Source organism: Acomys minous (assembly GCF_964271855.1).
Source record: "Acomys minous genome assembly, chromosome: 8".
NCBI lineage: Eukaryota > Metazoa > Chordata > Mammalia > Rodentia > Muridae > Acomys > Acomys minous.
The window spans coordinates 89,643,177-89,660,407 of record NC_140489.1 but is presented as its reverse complement, the minus strand read 5'-3'; the positions used below and the strand labels follow the sequence as shown (position 1 = coordinate 89,660,407).

The 17,231-nt window shown below is 47.5% G+C and overlaps 1 protein-coding gene across 4 annotated transcripts in view; it reads right to left on the bottom strand.

Annotated features, from left to right (window-relative positions):
* LPIN1 (lipin 1) overlaps positions 1 to 17,231 on the bottom strand; it is a 108,858-nt gene that overhangs the window by 22,324 nt on the left and 69,303 nt on the right. For 3 of the 4 annotated variants that reach the window (XM_084791864.1, XM_084791865.1, XM_084791867.1), the window contains 8 exons: positions 15,454 to 15,552; positions 12,636 to 12,765; positions 11,088 to 11,394; positions 10,266 to 10,359; positions 9,280 to 9,470; positions 6,604 to 6,697; positions 5,197 to 5,266; positions 2,342 to 2,434 (listed from right to left, as the gene is read on the bottom strand). In XM_084791864.1, the coding sequence (XP_084647990.1) occupies positions 2,342 to 2,434; positions 5,197 to 5,266; positions 6,604 to 6,697; positions 9,280 to 9,470; positions 10,266 to 10,359; positions 11,088 to 11,394; positions 12,636 to 12,765; positions 15,454 to 15,552 (1,078 nt within the window). The remainder of the gene's footprint in view (positions 1 to 2,341; positions 2,435 to 5,196; positions 5,267 to 6,603; positions 6,698 to 9,279; positions 9,471 to 10,265; positions 10,360 to 11,087; positions 11,395 to 12,635; positions 12,766 to 15,453; positions 15,553 to 17,231) is intronic. The other variant, XM_084791866.1, reaches the window with a different exon arrangement.

Here is a 17,231-nt window from a genome sequence, read left to right as displayed (position 1 = left end):
ATGTCACTACGCCAGCTCCACAGTAAACAAAGCTGTAAGTGGCTTCTATCTTTGTGGAATTTAGGGAGCGGAGGAGGTAAGAAATGTCAGTCAAATAGTCTCACTAATGAGTATATAATTCTAAATCTTGACAAAATTCATGAGGGAAAGGGTCATTATGAGAGCAGAGATAGTAGGCTAGGTTAATCTGACAACAAAGAAGCGTTGAGTTGCTGGGTAATTAAGTGAAGAAGGATCAAGGGGAATCTGACAGCACTAGGCAGAGGAAATAGCATGTGCAAAGGTCCTGGGGTAGACTCAGTTTTGATCGAAAAGAGAAGATAGGACTAGCAAGGGAAGTCAGAGCTAGAACACCAAGTGCTGTAGGATGCTAAGGACCTTGGGCATCGCTGGAGGAGCTCTGGGAAGCAGGGATGAATGGATGCCTCAATGGGAGGAGCACCTGCTTCACGAGCAAGAGGATCTGCGTCAGTGCTCAGCACCCATGCAAAGAGCCAGGCCCAGCTATGCACACCCATAACTGCAGAGCTGTAGCAGGAGGAGGCCGGAGGCTCCCCAGAGCTTGCTGGCTGCCAGCATAGGTCCAGGTTCAGGGAAACACTGTCTCGAGGGAATGCGGAGGGAGGTAAAAGAAAAAGACACTTAATGCTATCCTCTGGCCTCCTCAAGCACACACACCACAGACCCACACATACAAAGCTGTTACCATGCATAAATACAGCACAGATACACACATATACACTCTCATACATACACATAAATGCATATAACACACACAGAGATACACACAACAATAAAAAGTATTAAGCATGGAACAACATGAATTAGGATCACCACCTTAAACAGGCCAATCCAACTACAACACAGAGAACAAGAAAGAGGAAGTAAGAACGGACTTAGTACAGAGCCTGAAGGGAACCTGGGAGAGGGGAAGGTGGTCTGGACTCATGGGAGAGCAGCGAAGGGGAAACGTTCAAACTGGGGCAACATTTCTTCTGTAACTTCACCCCCACAGAGGGCACATGAATAAAGGCCATGCCCAGCCACAGATGGAGAGTGGGGACATTCCCTACCCACTACATCAACAAAAGTGTGCCCGAGAGCAACTCTCACACGCATGCCTTGGAGCTTCTGCTTCACTGGCTAAGTGATCATTGTGTGTGGAGTATAAATGATTGTCTGGCTTGAAAATAAGAAGTGGAGTTGGCCAGGCGGTGGTGGAGTATGCCTTTAATCCCAGCACTCAGGAGGCAGAGGCAGGCGGAGCCCTGTGAGTTTGAGGCCAGCCTGGTCTACAAAGCAAGCCCAGAACAGCCAGGGCTACACAGAGAAACCCTATCTCAAAAAACAAGAAGGAGGAGGAGGAGGGGGAGGAGTCACGCTCAAGGCATGAGTGGATGATGGGAAAAGCAAGAGGTGAAAGCAGAGAAGAGGACTCTATGACACACTGTGGGGGTGGCTAGAGGAGGAGCAGCTAAGAGAGAGGGAGCAAAGCCAAGAGAGCACTGGGCCTGGAGGCCAAGCAAGGGAAAGATAGAGGCTGAAAGATGGGGAAAGTCCCAAGAACCAGGGCCTTTCACAGAGATCACAATCAAATCCACTGGCATCTGACCTGACCCTTCAGAGACGTAACTAGAAAGGCTCAGTGACTGGCATTATCTTCGTCCATATAATGTATTTTAAAGCATAATTTGTATTGGAACCCTTCTGTGATGGTTCATACTGTCAACTGGCCAAGATCTAGGTTAGTTTAACTAATCTGGAAAGACTCACCCTAAATGCGGATGGCACCACTCCATGGATTGAGGAGAGAGCCAGCTGGACACCACCCTTTACCTCTCTACCTTCTACCTGAGGATAGAATGCCACTAGCTGCTGCTGTGAGCACTGCTGCGGTGAGCACTGCTGCTGTGAGCACTGCTGCGGTGAGCACTGCTGCGGTGAGCACTGCTGCCTTCTCGTCTTCACTGTGGTGAGCTAAGTTCTCAACCTGTGAGCCAAAGTAACGTCTATCTCCCTGATAGTGCCTTTGTCAGCTGTTCCGTCCCAACAATGAGACATGTGTCTACTACATGTTTTTATTGATAAAGCAAAAACGTCAGAGCGGGAAGTCAATTTGACCTGGATCAGTAAGCCAGAGGGTGACAGAGCCAGGCTTTGCTGGCCCCTCCTCCCTCTTGTCCTCCTCCTGCCTGTGGTCCCTTTGCAGTAGGGCCAGTTCACTGAAACCCGGTATCATGGCATGCATTTATTTCACTCATACAAGCTGATGGAAATAAGGCTGACCACACAAAACCCGAACCTCACTGAGTACAAGAGCCACGTCACAACCCCTGCTTACCTCTTTGATTGTGGAGTTTCTTCCCCTCCAGGAAAACCACCATCTTCCTCCCTTTTTGGGCATCTTGTCTCTCATGATGGATTCCATAGTGGCCTGTTTTAAATGGATGGTAACATAAATAATGGAACCAAAAGGAAAAAGAAAGAAAGAAAAAAAGAGAAAAAAAGAAAAAAAAAGATCGACTTAGCACACTCAAAAGAAAATGTACGTGCAAATCAAAGGAGGAGACGAAAACAAATAAATAAAACATAACACAACATACTGTGGGCGGACTGAAAATTTTAGAAAGACAAAACCTAATGGCGTCCAAAATCACGTGGAGGTAACTGAGGCATGAAGACTTAAGAAGGTGGGAAAAGAACCAACGAACAACGAACAAAATACAACACAACAACAACAGGAAAGAAAGTATTAGAGATCACTAGTGGTTAGTAGATCTTACATCTTCAAATTAAAATGGCCAACTGATTACAATAATGTTAGCTTCAATAGGATGGTTGCAAAATAAAACATGGGAAAGAAATGGTCACTATGGAACAGGACCCAAAAGCTGTAAACAAAAGTCAAAATGCACAGGCTTTTTTTTTTTTAGTAAATATAAGTTTTCAATTGAGATTTAGTAGGTTGATCTAAAAATCAAGGGTTACAAAAAGAATAAATAAATAAATAATAAAAAATAAAAACCAAGGGCTACAGATAAAATTCATATGGACACATCAAAGTTTGATGGGGGAGGTCAAATATAAAATAATAACTTTGTAAATATTTCCAAAGATCAACGTCTCTGTCTTAAGGTTACGGGTCAAGGCAAATGTTATCTCACTTCCCTTCTTCCATTTAGAACGATTGTAAGTGGCTGTTACCTCAGCTAATGAAGGAGGACTTAAGTCTTTCAGCCTAGCAGGACACAGGGAGGTAGAGCAATATGATTCACAGATTTAGCCTCAAATACGCAATTCATATTTAAAAGATCTGCATTTGACCCAGAAGACAAACTGAGCCAACTAAATGCAAATCATGCACACCGAGTTCACAGACAGCACAGTCTGCTCTCCCCCTCCATCCCCCATCGAGTTCATCCACAAGCTAAAATAAATACCTAACGGGATTACTTTTCAGATGGAGTCTAAAGCTCACCGGCAAACAGAAACAGCAGAGGCACAGGACTGTAGCGAGCAGGCACCACTCCCGCAGGGTGTCACACCTACAGCAATCTAGAAGGCTCAGTAAACACATTCACTAAGACAGGAAATCTGAAGTCAAACTAGTTTCGGTTCATAGGTAACTGGAGCGCCCAGCCGCAGTCGTCAAGCAGGAGGCTACCTAACAAATGGCACTGGGAAGCGTTCAGGCGATGCAGACTCGGGTCCAGAGACAGACCCCCTTGTCCTGTGCCGTTCACATCATTCTATCGCTCTGCCAAGAGCCAGTTTGGCAGTGACCAAGCTTGGGGCAATGAAGCATGAAGAATCCATCCTGCCTCCATTCCTATGCCAGATGTTGCTATGTAAGGAAACATGTGAAGCGCAGCCAGGGAAAATCATAGAGCACTGACTCAACCTGCCAACCGTTACCTCCATTATCACATAAGATACTAAAGTCATAGTGTTTAAGCTGTTGATTATATTTTCCACAACAGAAAGGATTCTGATTCAGTAACTACATGGGAGGGGGAAAAGTGATTTAATTCCCCAAATTTCCCTCAATTCCTCTCAAGATAAAATTCAGATGGATCAAAGATTTAAAATAAAAGGAAGGACAAGAAAATGCAGGGTACTTTACAAATAAAGATGAGAGACCATTTTAAACATGCCAGCTATGTAACCAGCAGCATAATAAAGACCAAGTGCTACGTAGAAAATCATTTCTATGTTAGAAAAATACCATTAGCACAGCCCCAAACCCCTAAGCCACTAGGTCACAGCTCTCGGAGACCACGCTCTCCTCCAGCCTCACGTGCCTCCTCCTCTGTAAGCTGCATCTCTATCGCCCTACACTTTCTTTCCTTACTGCTTTGTAAGCCTTAAAAGATGTATCCTAGGATGTGGATATAAGCAGGACCCAAGCAGGAACACAACACAAATCGTTTACCAGAGCTGCCTCAGCCCAGCCCACAAATACAGCAAAGGGCTACCAAATACATGACCACCATGCCGAGACTACAACACACACAGAAAGCATGCCCAGACTAAACAAAGTGAGAACTGACCCCCAAGAACCTCAAACTCTGGAACGACCTGACAGACTGCAACAGCCTTGGCGGCCACACACAAGCCTGTCTAAAACTGTGACTCCACAGCCCAAAGAACATGCCCAAAATCTAGAAGGAAGATTCAGAACAAAGGAGCGATTCCAAGCAGGTGGAGAAGATGAGCACCGTACAATGAGGTCTGCCTTCCTCATTCGGCTCTGGCCTGCAGCCACTCTCCTGTCCTCACACGTAGGCTATGAGTTTCTCAAGGCCCATCCTCACTCCTGCCTCAGAGAACCAGGCACGGGGCTGGCCTCTTAGCAACGCCTGATGATAGTGATGGCTCGTGCATCTGTCCCAGTGCCTGCTTTCTCTCCTCAGCCTCACTTGGTCCTGCACCCTGGTGTCGGCCCTTCTCTGCCCACTTGTATTCCTAGCACAGCAGGTGTTGGGCGTGGGACCAAGGGCCTACCATACCGTGCTTGGGAGCCTTGCCCTGGAGAGGAAGGGAAGCGTGTAAGGTATAAGAAAAAGATCTGAAAAGCTGACGTGGGTCCTCACAAGCATCTCGACGCCATGGCCTCAGGTTTCTAAAATTGAGCCTCGATTTCCCCACTAGTTTATCCCTTCTGGGGCCCCTTTTCTTAATCGTGTTAGCGCTCACCTTTGGCAAAGGCTTCTGGAAAGCCTGCATCGCCAGAAGTAGAGGAGCTGCTGTTGTCCAGTTGTAATACCTAGTGAGACAAGGAGACAGTGTCTGAAGAACAGGGTGGGGACACAGAGCATTTCCACTGTGAAGTGTCCTGGAAAGGTTGGGAAGCCCGGTGAGGTCCTTTAACAAGCCCAGTGGGATTGCTCCCTTCCCACCCTATCTACACAGGGCCTCCCGTGCTCCTGTTCCCCTCATGGCCATGGTGAGGGTGAAGGGTCAGTACGGTGGACATATGGACATGCCACTAGCTGGACAGCAGCCAAGTCCTACTGTGCGGCCCTTTCTCCAAGCCAGAGCCTACTGAACTTCATAGAAAAGGGACAGGCAACTACGCCATAAGCTCCCAAGGCAAGACATAAAACACTTGCAGCCTCTTCTTGGTGGGGAAAGTCTATCAGCAGTCTACAGAGACCACTGCATACCACAGGCCTCAGACGGTGATGTTTCTAAACTAAAGGGCAGCTGTGCCACTATACCTAGGACCAGACAGGGTCAAAGTTCTACAGTCTGAGCACTGTATACATACATACATATATACATACACACATACATACATACATACATACATACATGTTGCTCCTGCACACATACCACACCACACATATACACTTACAATGAACACACACACACACACACAACTCCACAAGACTTGCAATAATCTTAGCCAAGCAGCTACACAAGAACATAAAATGGTCAATTTCAAGATCTGGTACAGGCACAAATTAAAATCCACAAGGTGAGGCTGGGGGGACAGAGCAGTCGATAAGGCGCTTGCCATGAAAGCATAAGAACCTGAGTTCAGATCCCCAGCACACACATAAAAAGCCAGGCCTGGTGGCATGGACCTATAATTCCCATGCTGGGGAGGTGGAGACAGGAGGATACCTTGCGCTGGCCTGTCAGCCAGTTCCAGAGTCAGTAGGAGAACCTGAAAAATAAGGCAGAAGGCCAGGAATGGTGGCACACATCTTTAATCCCAGCCACTAGAGAGGTAGAAGTAGGCAGACTCCAGTGAGTCCAAAGCCAACACAGTCTACAGAGTTCCAGGCCTACATAGAAAAGCCCTGTCTAAAAAAAACAAAAAAAAAAAAAAACAACAACAACAACAAAGGTAGAATAATCAAAAACAACAGACAATGTAGGACTCAGCCCTCTGCACACATATATACATACATACACACACACACACACACACACACACACATACACACCACAAGACTGGCAATAATATCAACCCACAAGCTGTAAGGGAACATGGGTTTTAAAAATAATAAAGGGCAGTGGTTAGGTTTAGAAAGACTTCACTGAGGCCTGACAGAGACCGTGCCAATACCAAGAGGACTGTCAACAAGAACTTACTTATTACCAATCTTGACCACGAGATTGGGGTCATCGATGATAGCAGGGTTGTCGGCAAACTGCTGATATGACACGGCTTGTTCCAAAAACGCATCTGTGGTAGCAGTGGTAGGATGAAGGGGAAAAAAAAAAAATCACAAAGTGTGTTTTTTAAAGAAACAGGCCAATTTTCAGCTTGCTCTTTCCCATGTGTTTACCCGAGAGTTGATGAACTGCAGTTCATCAGACAGTCCTAAACATGCGAAATGCACCTGTAAAGAGGGAGCTTGGGACTTGGTGGGTTTTTTGGGGGTGGTAGTTCTTAAGATATTAACAAACATGTCAGAGGTGAAACCTGCAAAGCAGTGTTTACCAAGGACACCAGCTTGAGCCACTTTTGTTGGAGCAACCCGAGACAGGTGACCGAACTCCACAAGCCTCAATGCTCTTCCCCTTAGCATGTGCATGTGGATCACGGCCACTTCCCAGAGGGTCCTAAAGATGGGACAGGATGGCAATCAGCATCCTGCCCAAAGTGAGGGCTTCATCAGTGCTGCCAGCCACAATGCCGGTGACTGTTATCTACATCATCTACGCAAGTGCGGGAGCCTGGGTGGCGTAGGGCCTGGCGCTGACCATGCTCATCCTCACTGACCCCAGGGAGGGCAGGCCCGTCGAACAGGTAGACTGTAAGACTAGAAGGCTCAGTCCACAACCCTGGATCAGATAGCCTCTAAGAGTCTGGCCAAAGACAGTGACTTCCCTCAGCCTCCCGACTCAGTTGGTCCATGCCCTGGCCATTGACTAGAGCTCAGTTTCGCTGGCCCCAAACCACCTACACTCTGCCACTGGGGTATCCTAAAGCTCTAGGTGGAACCAAGACCCAGGAGACAGCAGACACAGAGGATCACTCCTACAAGGGGGAAAAATGTCTCCTTGGTCATGTCAACCCAGAATGGCCTCTACAGGAACCCTCCAAATCCCAAATGGAGGCCCAAAGTATTCTCTCTCTCTGAGCTTCCAGCCACATCTGACTACACAAGACCTTGGAATTCCCACCACACACTGTGCTCACACCAGGGAGAGAATGCCAATAAGTCACCAGCCTCCTTACTCCTCTAGTGGGTCAGGAGCAAGCTGCCCCATCACGGCTCAGGAATACAACAGACCCAGTGGTCAGAACTGTGGTCTTAGAAGATGCTAAGGATAAAAGGAGCAAATTGCTAAAACAGGCTGAGAGGTCCCAGTTGTAGAGGAATTTTAATCCAACAACATGACTGCTCTGATCACATCTAAAAACCTTCTAGGTCTGTGTGATCCAGCTGGGATACAGCCATACCCTTAGTGCATACCTTTAATCCCAAACAATAAAGGTAAAGTTAATTTGTAGAAGGAAGCACCCATGTTTGAAAGTGATGTCTAATTGAGTGGCAGGAAAAGTGACAAATTGGAGAAAGGTCTGACAGAATAGGATGTGCCCAACTCTCACAAGAAAAGAGAGGAAACAAAGGAGAGCGGGAAGGGCAATTTCACCAGGACAATTTTACAATGACAGGTAGAAGAGAGAGCAAGCTACACACAGGTGAAGACAGGATGAGCCAGAGAATGAGAAAAAGCCAAAAGATTAGAACAAATTGCTAGAGTTAGTTTGAGGCCAACCACAGCAATTCAGCCAGAAGCTGAGAGAAGCCAGTTTGAATCAGTCAGCTTGGAGAGGAGTTTGAGCCAGAGTTCAGAAAGAGCTAGAAAGGGTGAGCTTATTCAGCATTAAGTCTCAGAGGCTAAAACCTTCTAGGCCTACATTAGATTGTACAGAGGCTAGAAGCTTCCAGGACTAGGCCTAGGTTAGCAGATGGAGGCAGTAAGCCTCAGAGACAACTGACAATCACTAGGTAAACAGTAGTTACTTTTATACCCAATATGTGCATAAGAAGTCTGCAAAGCCAAGGAGGGGCTCCATGGTGGTAACTGGAACAAGAAGAGGAAGCAGTGTGGCTGCTAAAGGAATGACCATGCCCGGCTAGAAACACAGTCCACTAGGGCCGGGTGGAAAGAGAAAGCGGTAGTGAAGGGGAAGAGGGACCACAGAGGAAAATCAAGTCTGGTTCAGGAATTCAACAGCCAATCACTGCTGCTACACCAGCTAGGAGTCTCAGGCAAGCCTCCCCATGGACCTGTCACAAGATATTCAGCCCTTGCTTTCCAGCACGGCGGATGCTATGTGTAAGTCACCAAGGCCTACCAGCATGGCAGCCTCTGGAACCCAGTGGGAAAACATTTCCAGAATTCCCCAAACTGACTCAACCCCTCCCCCGAGACACTCCCAACGCTCTGTTCCAGGAAGACTGATGTGCCTCCCCCACCCCACCCCACCCCACCCCTGCCCAGTCCCCAACAGGCTCTCCTTGAACATGCTTCAGGGCTGGCCCTGGGCACAGGGGACACCCAACTGTGCTCAACAATCACCTCTGAGGATAAATGGCCCCAACAGCCTTCTTGCTGCCTGAAGGCCCTTGCACCCTGACAGACTCTGAGGACAGCTAACTGAAGGCAGACACATATGGGGACTGAGAACAATGAACCCTCCACATTCTCACCCACCACAGCCACGTGATAGAGAACTGACCCTAGAAGCCTCAGCTCCAGGGCCTTCTGACCAGCAGCCACTAGAGGGTGCTCTCATGTACAGTCTAGTACCTTTAGTGATCTCTCTGTGGTCACTGAGGCCACCACAGAGGGAGATGGCGATGGACGGCAGGTCCCTCAGGCCATCCGAGGTGCTCTCCACACCACTGTCAATGCCCGAACTGCCCACTGACTGTGGGGACTGGTTAGCTGACCTGGCCCCGTTGTCACTGGCTTGCTTGGGAAGCCCAGCAGGGTCTCCACTGAAAGGGGGAAAAGAGAAGCTATTCTGAGCATCCGCCATCCTCACTCCTACTCTTACAGCTAAAGACTCTCTAGAAAGCTACAGAACCTCAGAGGAACAATTACTGTCACCTTGGGGCAGCTTTGTCTAAGAACCACCTTAGGATGGCCTGTCACATTCTCCTGTGACATTCCAAACCCCTATGAAATGAACCCCAGAGAAAGTTTGTGTCCGAGAGGCCACTGCTACCAACTAGGGCACTGGCCCTCCAGCTATGGCTGGGTTGTTCTCCCAAAGACTGGGTATGAATCTCTCCAGGGAGGACCATAAAAAGGCCTCTCTCCTCCCTCCCTCCCTCCTCTTCCTCCTCTTCCTCCTCTTCCTTCTCCTCCTCCTCCTCCTCCTCCTCCTCCTTCTTCCTCTCTCTCTCTCTCTCTCTCTCTCTCTCTCTCTCTCTCTCTCTCTCTCTCTCCCTCCTTCCCTCCCTCCCTTCCTCTCTCTCTCCTCTCTCTCTCTTCCCTCCTCCTCCCCCCTCTCTGCCGAGGCTATGCCCAGGTTAAACGTGAGTCTTCAAGATCCCTTGCTTCCTCAGTGGTAGCAATCAACCAACATAAACTGGGCTCTTCTCAGACTACAGAAAATGGTTATCATGGCCAACCAACCAGATGTGATGGCTTAACCCTTCAATCCCAGGCCTCAAGAAGCTGAGGCAGGAGGACCACCACAAATTCAAGGATACCGTAGACTACATAGTTAAGACTCTATCTCAAAAAGCAAATAATAAAGTAGTTTGAGTAATGAAAAGAACTTTTACTTCTTGGGGAAATACAGTGCTGCCACTTCAGGGTCCATGTCTGTGAGGTCATCCAGGTAAACACCATCAGCTCCAAGGTGTCGACTCCGTTTATCTGAAAGAGTGCATGGAACAAGTCAGAAACCAACTCAGAAGCCCCCATCTCCAAGAACAGCATCTGAGACCCAAGTGCAGACCTGCCACCCGTACCGTGGCTGCCTTCATCCCCCAAGAGCCACACAGTGAGACACCAGCAAGCACATCACTGCAGAACTCCCTTCTGCGTGTCCCAGACAGAGCGGCATCATAGCATTCATCCACAGAGGGAATGACATGCTCTAAGCCCTCAACACTGAAGCTGTCACCATGATTACCATAACTGTTAGTTGCAGTTGACAAAACCTTGCCTGAATACTTCTCTGCTGACACTCTAAGGTACAGAATCCCTACGGCTGCATGATGGGTCTCAGGGCACCGTGTCCATAGACTTCTCCGCTCCCTGCTGAGAATTGTGTAGCTGGCTCCTGCCAACCCACCGTGCTGCACCAAACTACCTGGCCAATCAGGGTGTGGCTCAGCATTATCACTACACAGCACGAATGGTGAGCCCGTCAGGCTCCACTGTTGCTGACATGGATGGGGAACACAGACACAAGTCTGGCCCCACAGTAGGACAAGGAACACTCAATCTCCTTGCCTGGCAAGAGAGCACAGATTGAAGATTAAACACGACAGATGTCATGGATCTGGGGCTCTTCTGACTTGCTTAAAACTTTGGATGGGGCTGGAGTGTGACTGGTGTGCAGCCTGCCTCGGTGCAAGCTGGGAGGCTCAGCTCCATACCTTTTTTCCTGGAAGGGGAATCTGTCTTGCTTGTTGTCTGTGTAGCGCTGGCAGCTGGGGGCTTGAGCTCTTCAGCCACTGGTAAAGGTGGGGCCGCAGCTCCTAAGGCCTCAAGATCCTCCTCATTGACAAACTGCACTTCCATCTGAGCCTTACTCTCGTGGATGGGAGGCCCCCGGGCCACTGTTGGTGACTGATCACTAAAAGTATCTGATGACTCACTATGAATGGCCTGAAAGTGAATTTTATCAGAGATCTTCCGACCCACTAAGGGGCTGGACTCTTTCATCTTGTGTGGAGAAGATGACTATAAGAAAGGAGAGAAAAAAGAGGGTGGGGGTTGAGGAACATTGAAAGACCAAGCAAAGAGAAAAACTGTGGAACCAAAGCACAAGAGGTCAATTAATGGTCTGTGGAACTCCCCATCCACACCACCACCCACCCACTGCCCTTATAAAGGACCCCCCATTCACCACTGAAGAGCCGGAGCCTTCACACCCCATACTCCTACTTCTGAGGCCCAGTTCCTTCCTTTTCATTCCATCAACCTCTCCTGGTCTCTACTGCACTCCCCACCCACGCAATGGTTTTTTTGGTAAAGAACATGAGTCTAAGCAGATTGTGACCTTCCCAGATAGCTCAGCCTTTCTTCCAGAGGGCTCAGATTCAATGCCTCCATTTCTATGACACCTCTCCGGGCACCACTGACCTAGGGTCTGTACATAGGCTGCGTTATTCTCTTTACTGCCTTTGCATTCCTTGTGATATACAGTGTAGGGTCATATGTTCAAAATACACATATTCACCGAGTCAGCACCCAGGCAGTACATCCCTTTGCAATGCTAGGATACTAATTCCACCAATTGGAGCTTACTTTAGACAGAGCTCAGGGAGTCTTGTGGAGGAGTTGGGAGAAAGACTAGAAGGACCCGGAGGGAACAAGAATACCACAAGAAGACCAACAGAGTCAACTGTCCTTGGCCCATGGGGGCTCACAGAGACAGAAGCACTAACCAAAAAGCAGACACGGTATGGACCTAGGCCCCCTACACAGATAACCAATGGGCAACTCAGTCTTTTTTTTTTTTTTTTTAAAGGTGGCTGGAGAGACAGCCGTGAGTACTGGGAACCAAACTCTTATATTTTGGGTTGAGAGCCTAGCCTTTAACAGCTGAGCCATCTCTCAAGCCAGGCAGCTCAGTCTTCATGTGGGTCCCCTAGTAAGCTGAGTGGGTGCTGTCACTGACATGGATTCTGTTGTCTGTTTTCCATCACTTTGACCTAACGGGGTTGCCTGGCCTGGCCTCAGTGGGTAAAGAGGAGCACAGTCCTGATGCGACTTGATATGCTGAGGTGGGTTGGTAGGGGAAGGCTCCCCTTTTCTGAGGAGAACGGGAGGGGGCACAAGAGGAAGAGGGTGGGAGGGAGGGACCAGGGGGAGAGGACGGAGGGGACTAGGATTGGGATGTAAAGTGAATATATGAATTTTAAATTTTTAAAAGAAAAGAAACCCTCAATGTACCACTGGACTGAGATTAAAAGGATTACCTTTGCAGCCTGTGGCAATTCACCCCATAGCCAGAGCATTTCCAGGTTATTCTTTGGTGTCGATCTGTCCGCAGACTTACTGACCAGCTCAGAATCACTTTTTGGTGTTGAAGGCCGAGAGCCTGAGGGACTTAAGAAAACACAAACCCATGACTTGAGTGAGAAAAGAAAATCTTTGGTTTTGTCCCAGAGTCAACAGTTCTAATAACTCAGAAAATATTATCTCTGGGGCTGTTCCCTCTGACAATCCTTCCTTTGGCCACCAGAGGTCAGTGTACACCACATCCAACAAGGTGACCAGCCTTGTAGCCAAATTGGAGGATTAAAAACAACAACAGAAACTGCCCAACAGGTGGCCCATGCCTGTTAGCCCAGCACTCAGGGAGGCAGAGGCAGGTGGATCTCTGTGAATTTGAGGCCAGCCTGGTCTACAGAGCGCGTCTAGTACAGGCAAGGCTACACAGAGAGCTCTCTCTCTCAAAAAACAAAAACAACAAAAAAAGGAAGGCGCTATAAACTGAGAGGTGAAAGGGAGAGAATCAGAACTTGAAACTCTAAAAATAAAAACTAATAAAAAAAGAGGAGGAGGAGGGAGTAACAAAACAGGGGTGCAAAGAGAGATGGAAAGGGGGGAGGGCTCTTGGGTACAAACTGCTGTCCTATGTCACACCCAGGCTTCTCCCCTGCACTCTCATTTTCCTAACAAGCACCTCTGCTTTCAGGCCAGTACAAAAGGGTCCTGACCAGCTGATGCTGTGTCCCAAGTTTAAACACTGACTTTGAGAACAAGGAAAACATCTTGTGTGCCAACTTCATTACGCTGGGTCACGAGGCAGCTGTCTCCAGGAACATACTGAAAGGCTTTCTGTGTCACCCCACTGCACTGCTCACTCTCCAGCTGGTTAAGTCAGGGTGTGCATTTTTACTTCCAACACTTGAACCAAGCCCTGTGTCTGCTCAGCCAAATTAACGGGCCAGAAGAATCAACTTAGGTCTGAGATTCTGACTGACACCAAGCCACGAGGCAGCAAGAAATGGAACTCAAGTTTTTCTTCTCTTTATTCTCGCACACCACTTCCTCAAGAGGAACGCAGCCCTTTTACACAAAACAGGAAACCGGCGTCTCCACAGACCCTATCTGTTCCCCTGGCTGCATGGAGTCTCACTTATCTAAGTCAAGTCTCATCTCAAACTCAAGATGGTGCTTCCTATTGGTACAAGGAGAGTGCCCATTTCACACCACTGCCACGTGTAACATGTCTCTTTGAGAGGTTTTCTACATAGCTAGCCTGAACCCTGGGGCTTCCATGAAGCCAGACTACAGGACTACAGGCTGCTTGGCCTTTGTTTCACAGTGAGGTATAAAGGGTTCCCCCTTTCCCTTGGAACCTGCTGACCACTGATCTCTACAATGAAAGCATAGAGCCATAAAACATACCCTCATGTTCTGGCTCTGTGAGGAGGAGGCTCCTCGAAAATCATACCATGAGCGCTTCTACACTGAAACCCTATACATCACACCTACAGCACACACACACACACACCATGAGAGCTTCTACAACAGAGGACCTACACCACACAGGGGAGCTGGAGAAATGGCTAGAGAGGTGGAACAGTTAAGAGAGTAGACTGCTCTTGCACTCACATAAGGCAGCCTACAACTACCTGTAACGCCAACTCGAGGGGACCCAGCACCCACTTATGGGCTGCACTTACACATGCACAAAACCATACAGACAGGCTCACACACAGGGGAAAGGGAGGCAGGTATAGCAGTGCACATCTTTAACCCTAGCATTCAAGAGGCAGAGACAGGCAGATGTCTCTGTATTCACAAGTTCTAGGCCAGCCAGGGCTACATTAGCGAGATCCTGTTTTCAAAAGAACAAACAAAATCCACAGGGCTTGGGGTGGGGTAGAGTGGGAGGGTCAGTCAATATAATTAAATGTGAAGGTCAAATTTTAAATTTTAAGTCAAATAAAATTTCCCAGATAGAAATTAATCAGTGCTTCCTTTGATAATAATGTTTCAAAAGCAGACAGGGAATGGCCAGAAAATAAGCAATACTGAGGGACGAGAGAAGAAATCTCAAACCACCTGGCCCTAATAAAAACAAAGTCATGCTCTAAGACTATTCTTCTAAATTCTGTTCTAGAAATGCTGTGGCATATCTGAATCCATTATACAGACAGCCTAGTGGGTTGTTTAAATATTTATAGTAAGTGGCTTGACTTATATACTAAAGTGGCATTCTAAAAATAGCACATAGACTTGTCTGTCACGTGATCCACCACAGAAAAGACCGTCTCTCAGTCTCAGGTTCCTTGTCCTGATTGTCAAGGCCACCCACAGGGTCAGGCAGCAAGCGGAGCCGAACCATCTGAGGAATGCTCTAATCAGGGCTCAGTGGTTAAGAGCACATGCTCTTCCAGAGGGCCCAGGTTAAACTCCCAGTACCGGCATGGTCACTCACAATCCTTTGTAGCTCTAGTTTCCAGGGGAATCCATCTCCCTCTTCCTGCCTCCCTGGGCACTGCATGCATGTGGTACCCAGACATACATTCAGGCACACATCCATACACACGAAAGTAAACACATCTTTTTTAAAAAAAAACATGTCTAATCACCTACTTATGACTTAAAAATGAAATGAGGTATATATGCTTTCGTAATTAAATTGGTTAGTGAGTAAAACAGATCTTAAGTGTTAGGTCAAAATGTCTACTTCATATCATCTGTCAGTAAGTTTCTTCACAAGCCACTGGGTTAAGATAAGACGCAGAGGTTAGGTCGCGGCTTCTGTAACAACTGGTCTACCTTTCCGAAGCATGGAAGTGGGAAGACTGTAGAGGACAAGAGCTAGAGAGAACTCCCGCGGCCACATGAGGGGGAGTCCTCTGGCAATCTACCAGGCTGCTGGAGGCACCGGAAGATACACAACGGAAAGAAAGGGAGGAAAAAAAAAATCACAGGTCAGTTCAATGAAATCTGCTATCTCCACTTTGGCTGCTCTCAACACTAACAACTCTACGAAATAAAAACATTTAGCCGTTAAACGGCAAAAGGAGTGTCTAGGTTGAAATCAGTAGGAAATCAACATGAACTTTCTTTTGAGGCAGGGTCTCCTGTTACCCAGGCTGGCCTCAACTGGCTATATAGCTTGAACTTTTGCCCCTTTCCCCAGTGCTGGGGATATAGGCATAAACCACTATGTTCCACATATGCTAGGAAAGCACTCACTAACCCGCACTACCTCCCCAGCCCATCAGCGTGAACTTTCTGGGATGCAAAGACACGAAGCTGCCAAAAGACCCATTTGTTGTCCCCATTTCATCCTTGTCCCCTTAGCCAAGACAAGATCGCTCATGTCTGGTTGAAGCTCAGCACTACGTGATCTAGAGACATGAACATGAGTTCTGTCTATTGTTTCCTTAATAAAACACATCATTCTGAGTGTGGACATAAGCGGCCACTTATCCTGATGTGTAACCCATTTGACCACAGTCACTTAATCTGATGCCATCAGTATCCTGGACTCATGAAGCAAACAAGAAAGACAGAGAGACTCTCCAGGGTGTTTTAAACATTTCTTTAGGATTCTTCAGGTTAATGAAGAGGTTTTTCAATTGATTAGCAGGTTCTAAACATCCTGCACTGTTTTCTTCCCAAATCATTAAGTTTTCTCTTTATGGGGATTATCCCCCCTAACCAGTAAGCTTCCTACTGAAGATAAGAACACACGAGGTTCCAGCATCCTAGAGATGCCATCCTGGCAGCTGGGTGAAACTGGCATGCACTGGGTATGAAGATTGACTCACTGATCTTAAAGATTTATTATAAAGACAAGATTTGAAATATCACATTAATGTTTTTAAGTGGGCTACTCTGAAATGTCAGTTGAATAAAATCTACTTTTGAAATTAATTTCATGTTTTCATAAAATTTACAAACATAAAAAGTCATGTTTTATACAGGTTTATTTTATTTTTATTCATCTATATGTGTGCAATAGGAGAAGAAACATGTCTAACAGAAAGCATTTAAACTACACACATGGAGCTAAGCATTAGGTGCCTAATGGAAGGGCTGATCTCTAAACAGGTAACAAACACCCCACCCAACCCCATCCCCTGGCAAATAACATTACTGCTGCAGCCTGATTCTCAAGATGACCCTAAGCCAACTGTAACCAAGAGGGCTGCTTTGACAAGGCTGGCAGCCCACGTCCCAGCCCCAGCACACAACCACCTCCATTTTAAACTACAAGTATATCTGCAGCGTCAGGTGGAACAGGTCAAGGATGCCACAACCATCATGTTTCTCAACCTCTTTTTCACTATCTCCACACCCCCAAGCATCTTGAGCAAGTTAACAACCTGTCCTCCACCCACCATGGCATTTAAAGCTGTGGTCCCTTAGAGGCCACAAACTGTTATCATGCCCAGGATTTGTCTGCCACCCAAGACCCAGCTAGTTTTCACCCTAGCAGGGCTGAGCCAGTCCCATGGAGAACACAGGATTTGGATCTCTGCCCTTCTAGGTTCTTGGCAGATCCATTCCAGAGCCTCCCTGTTCTCATAGGCTTCATGCATCTG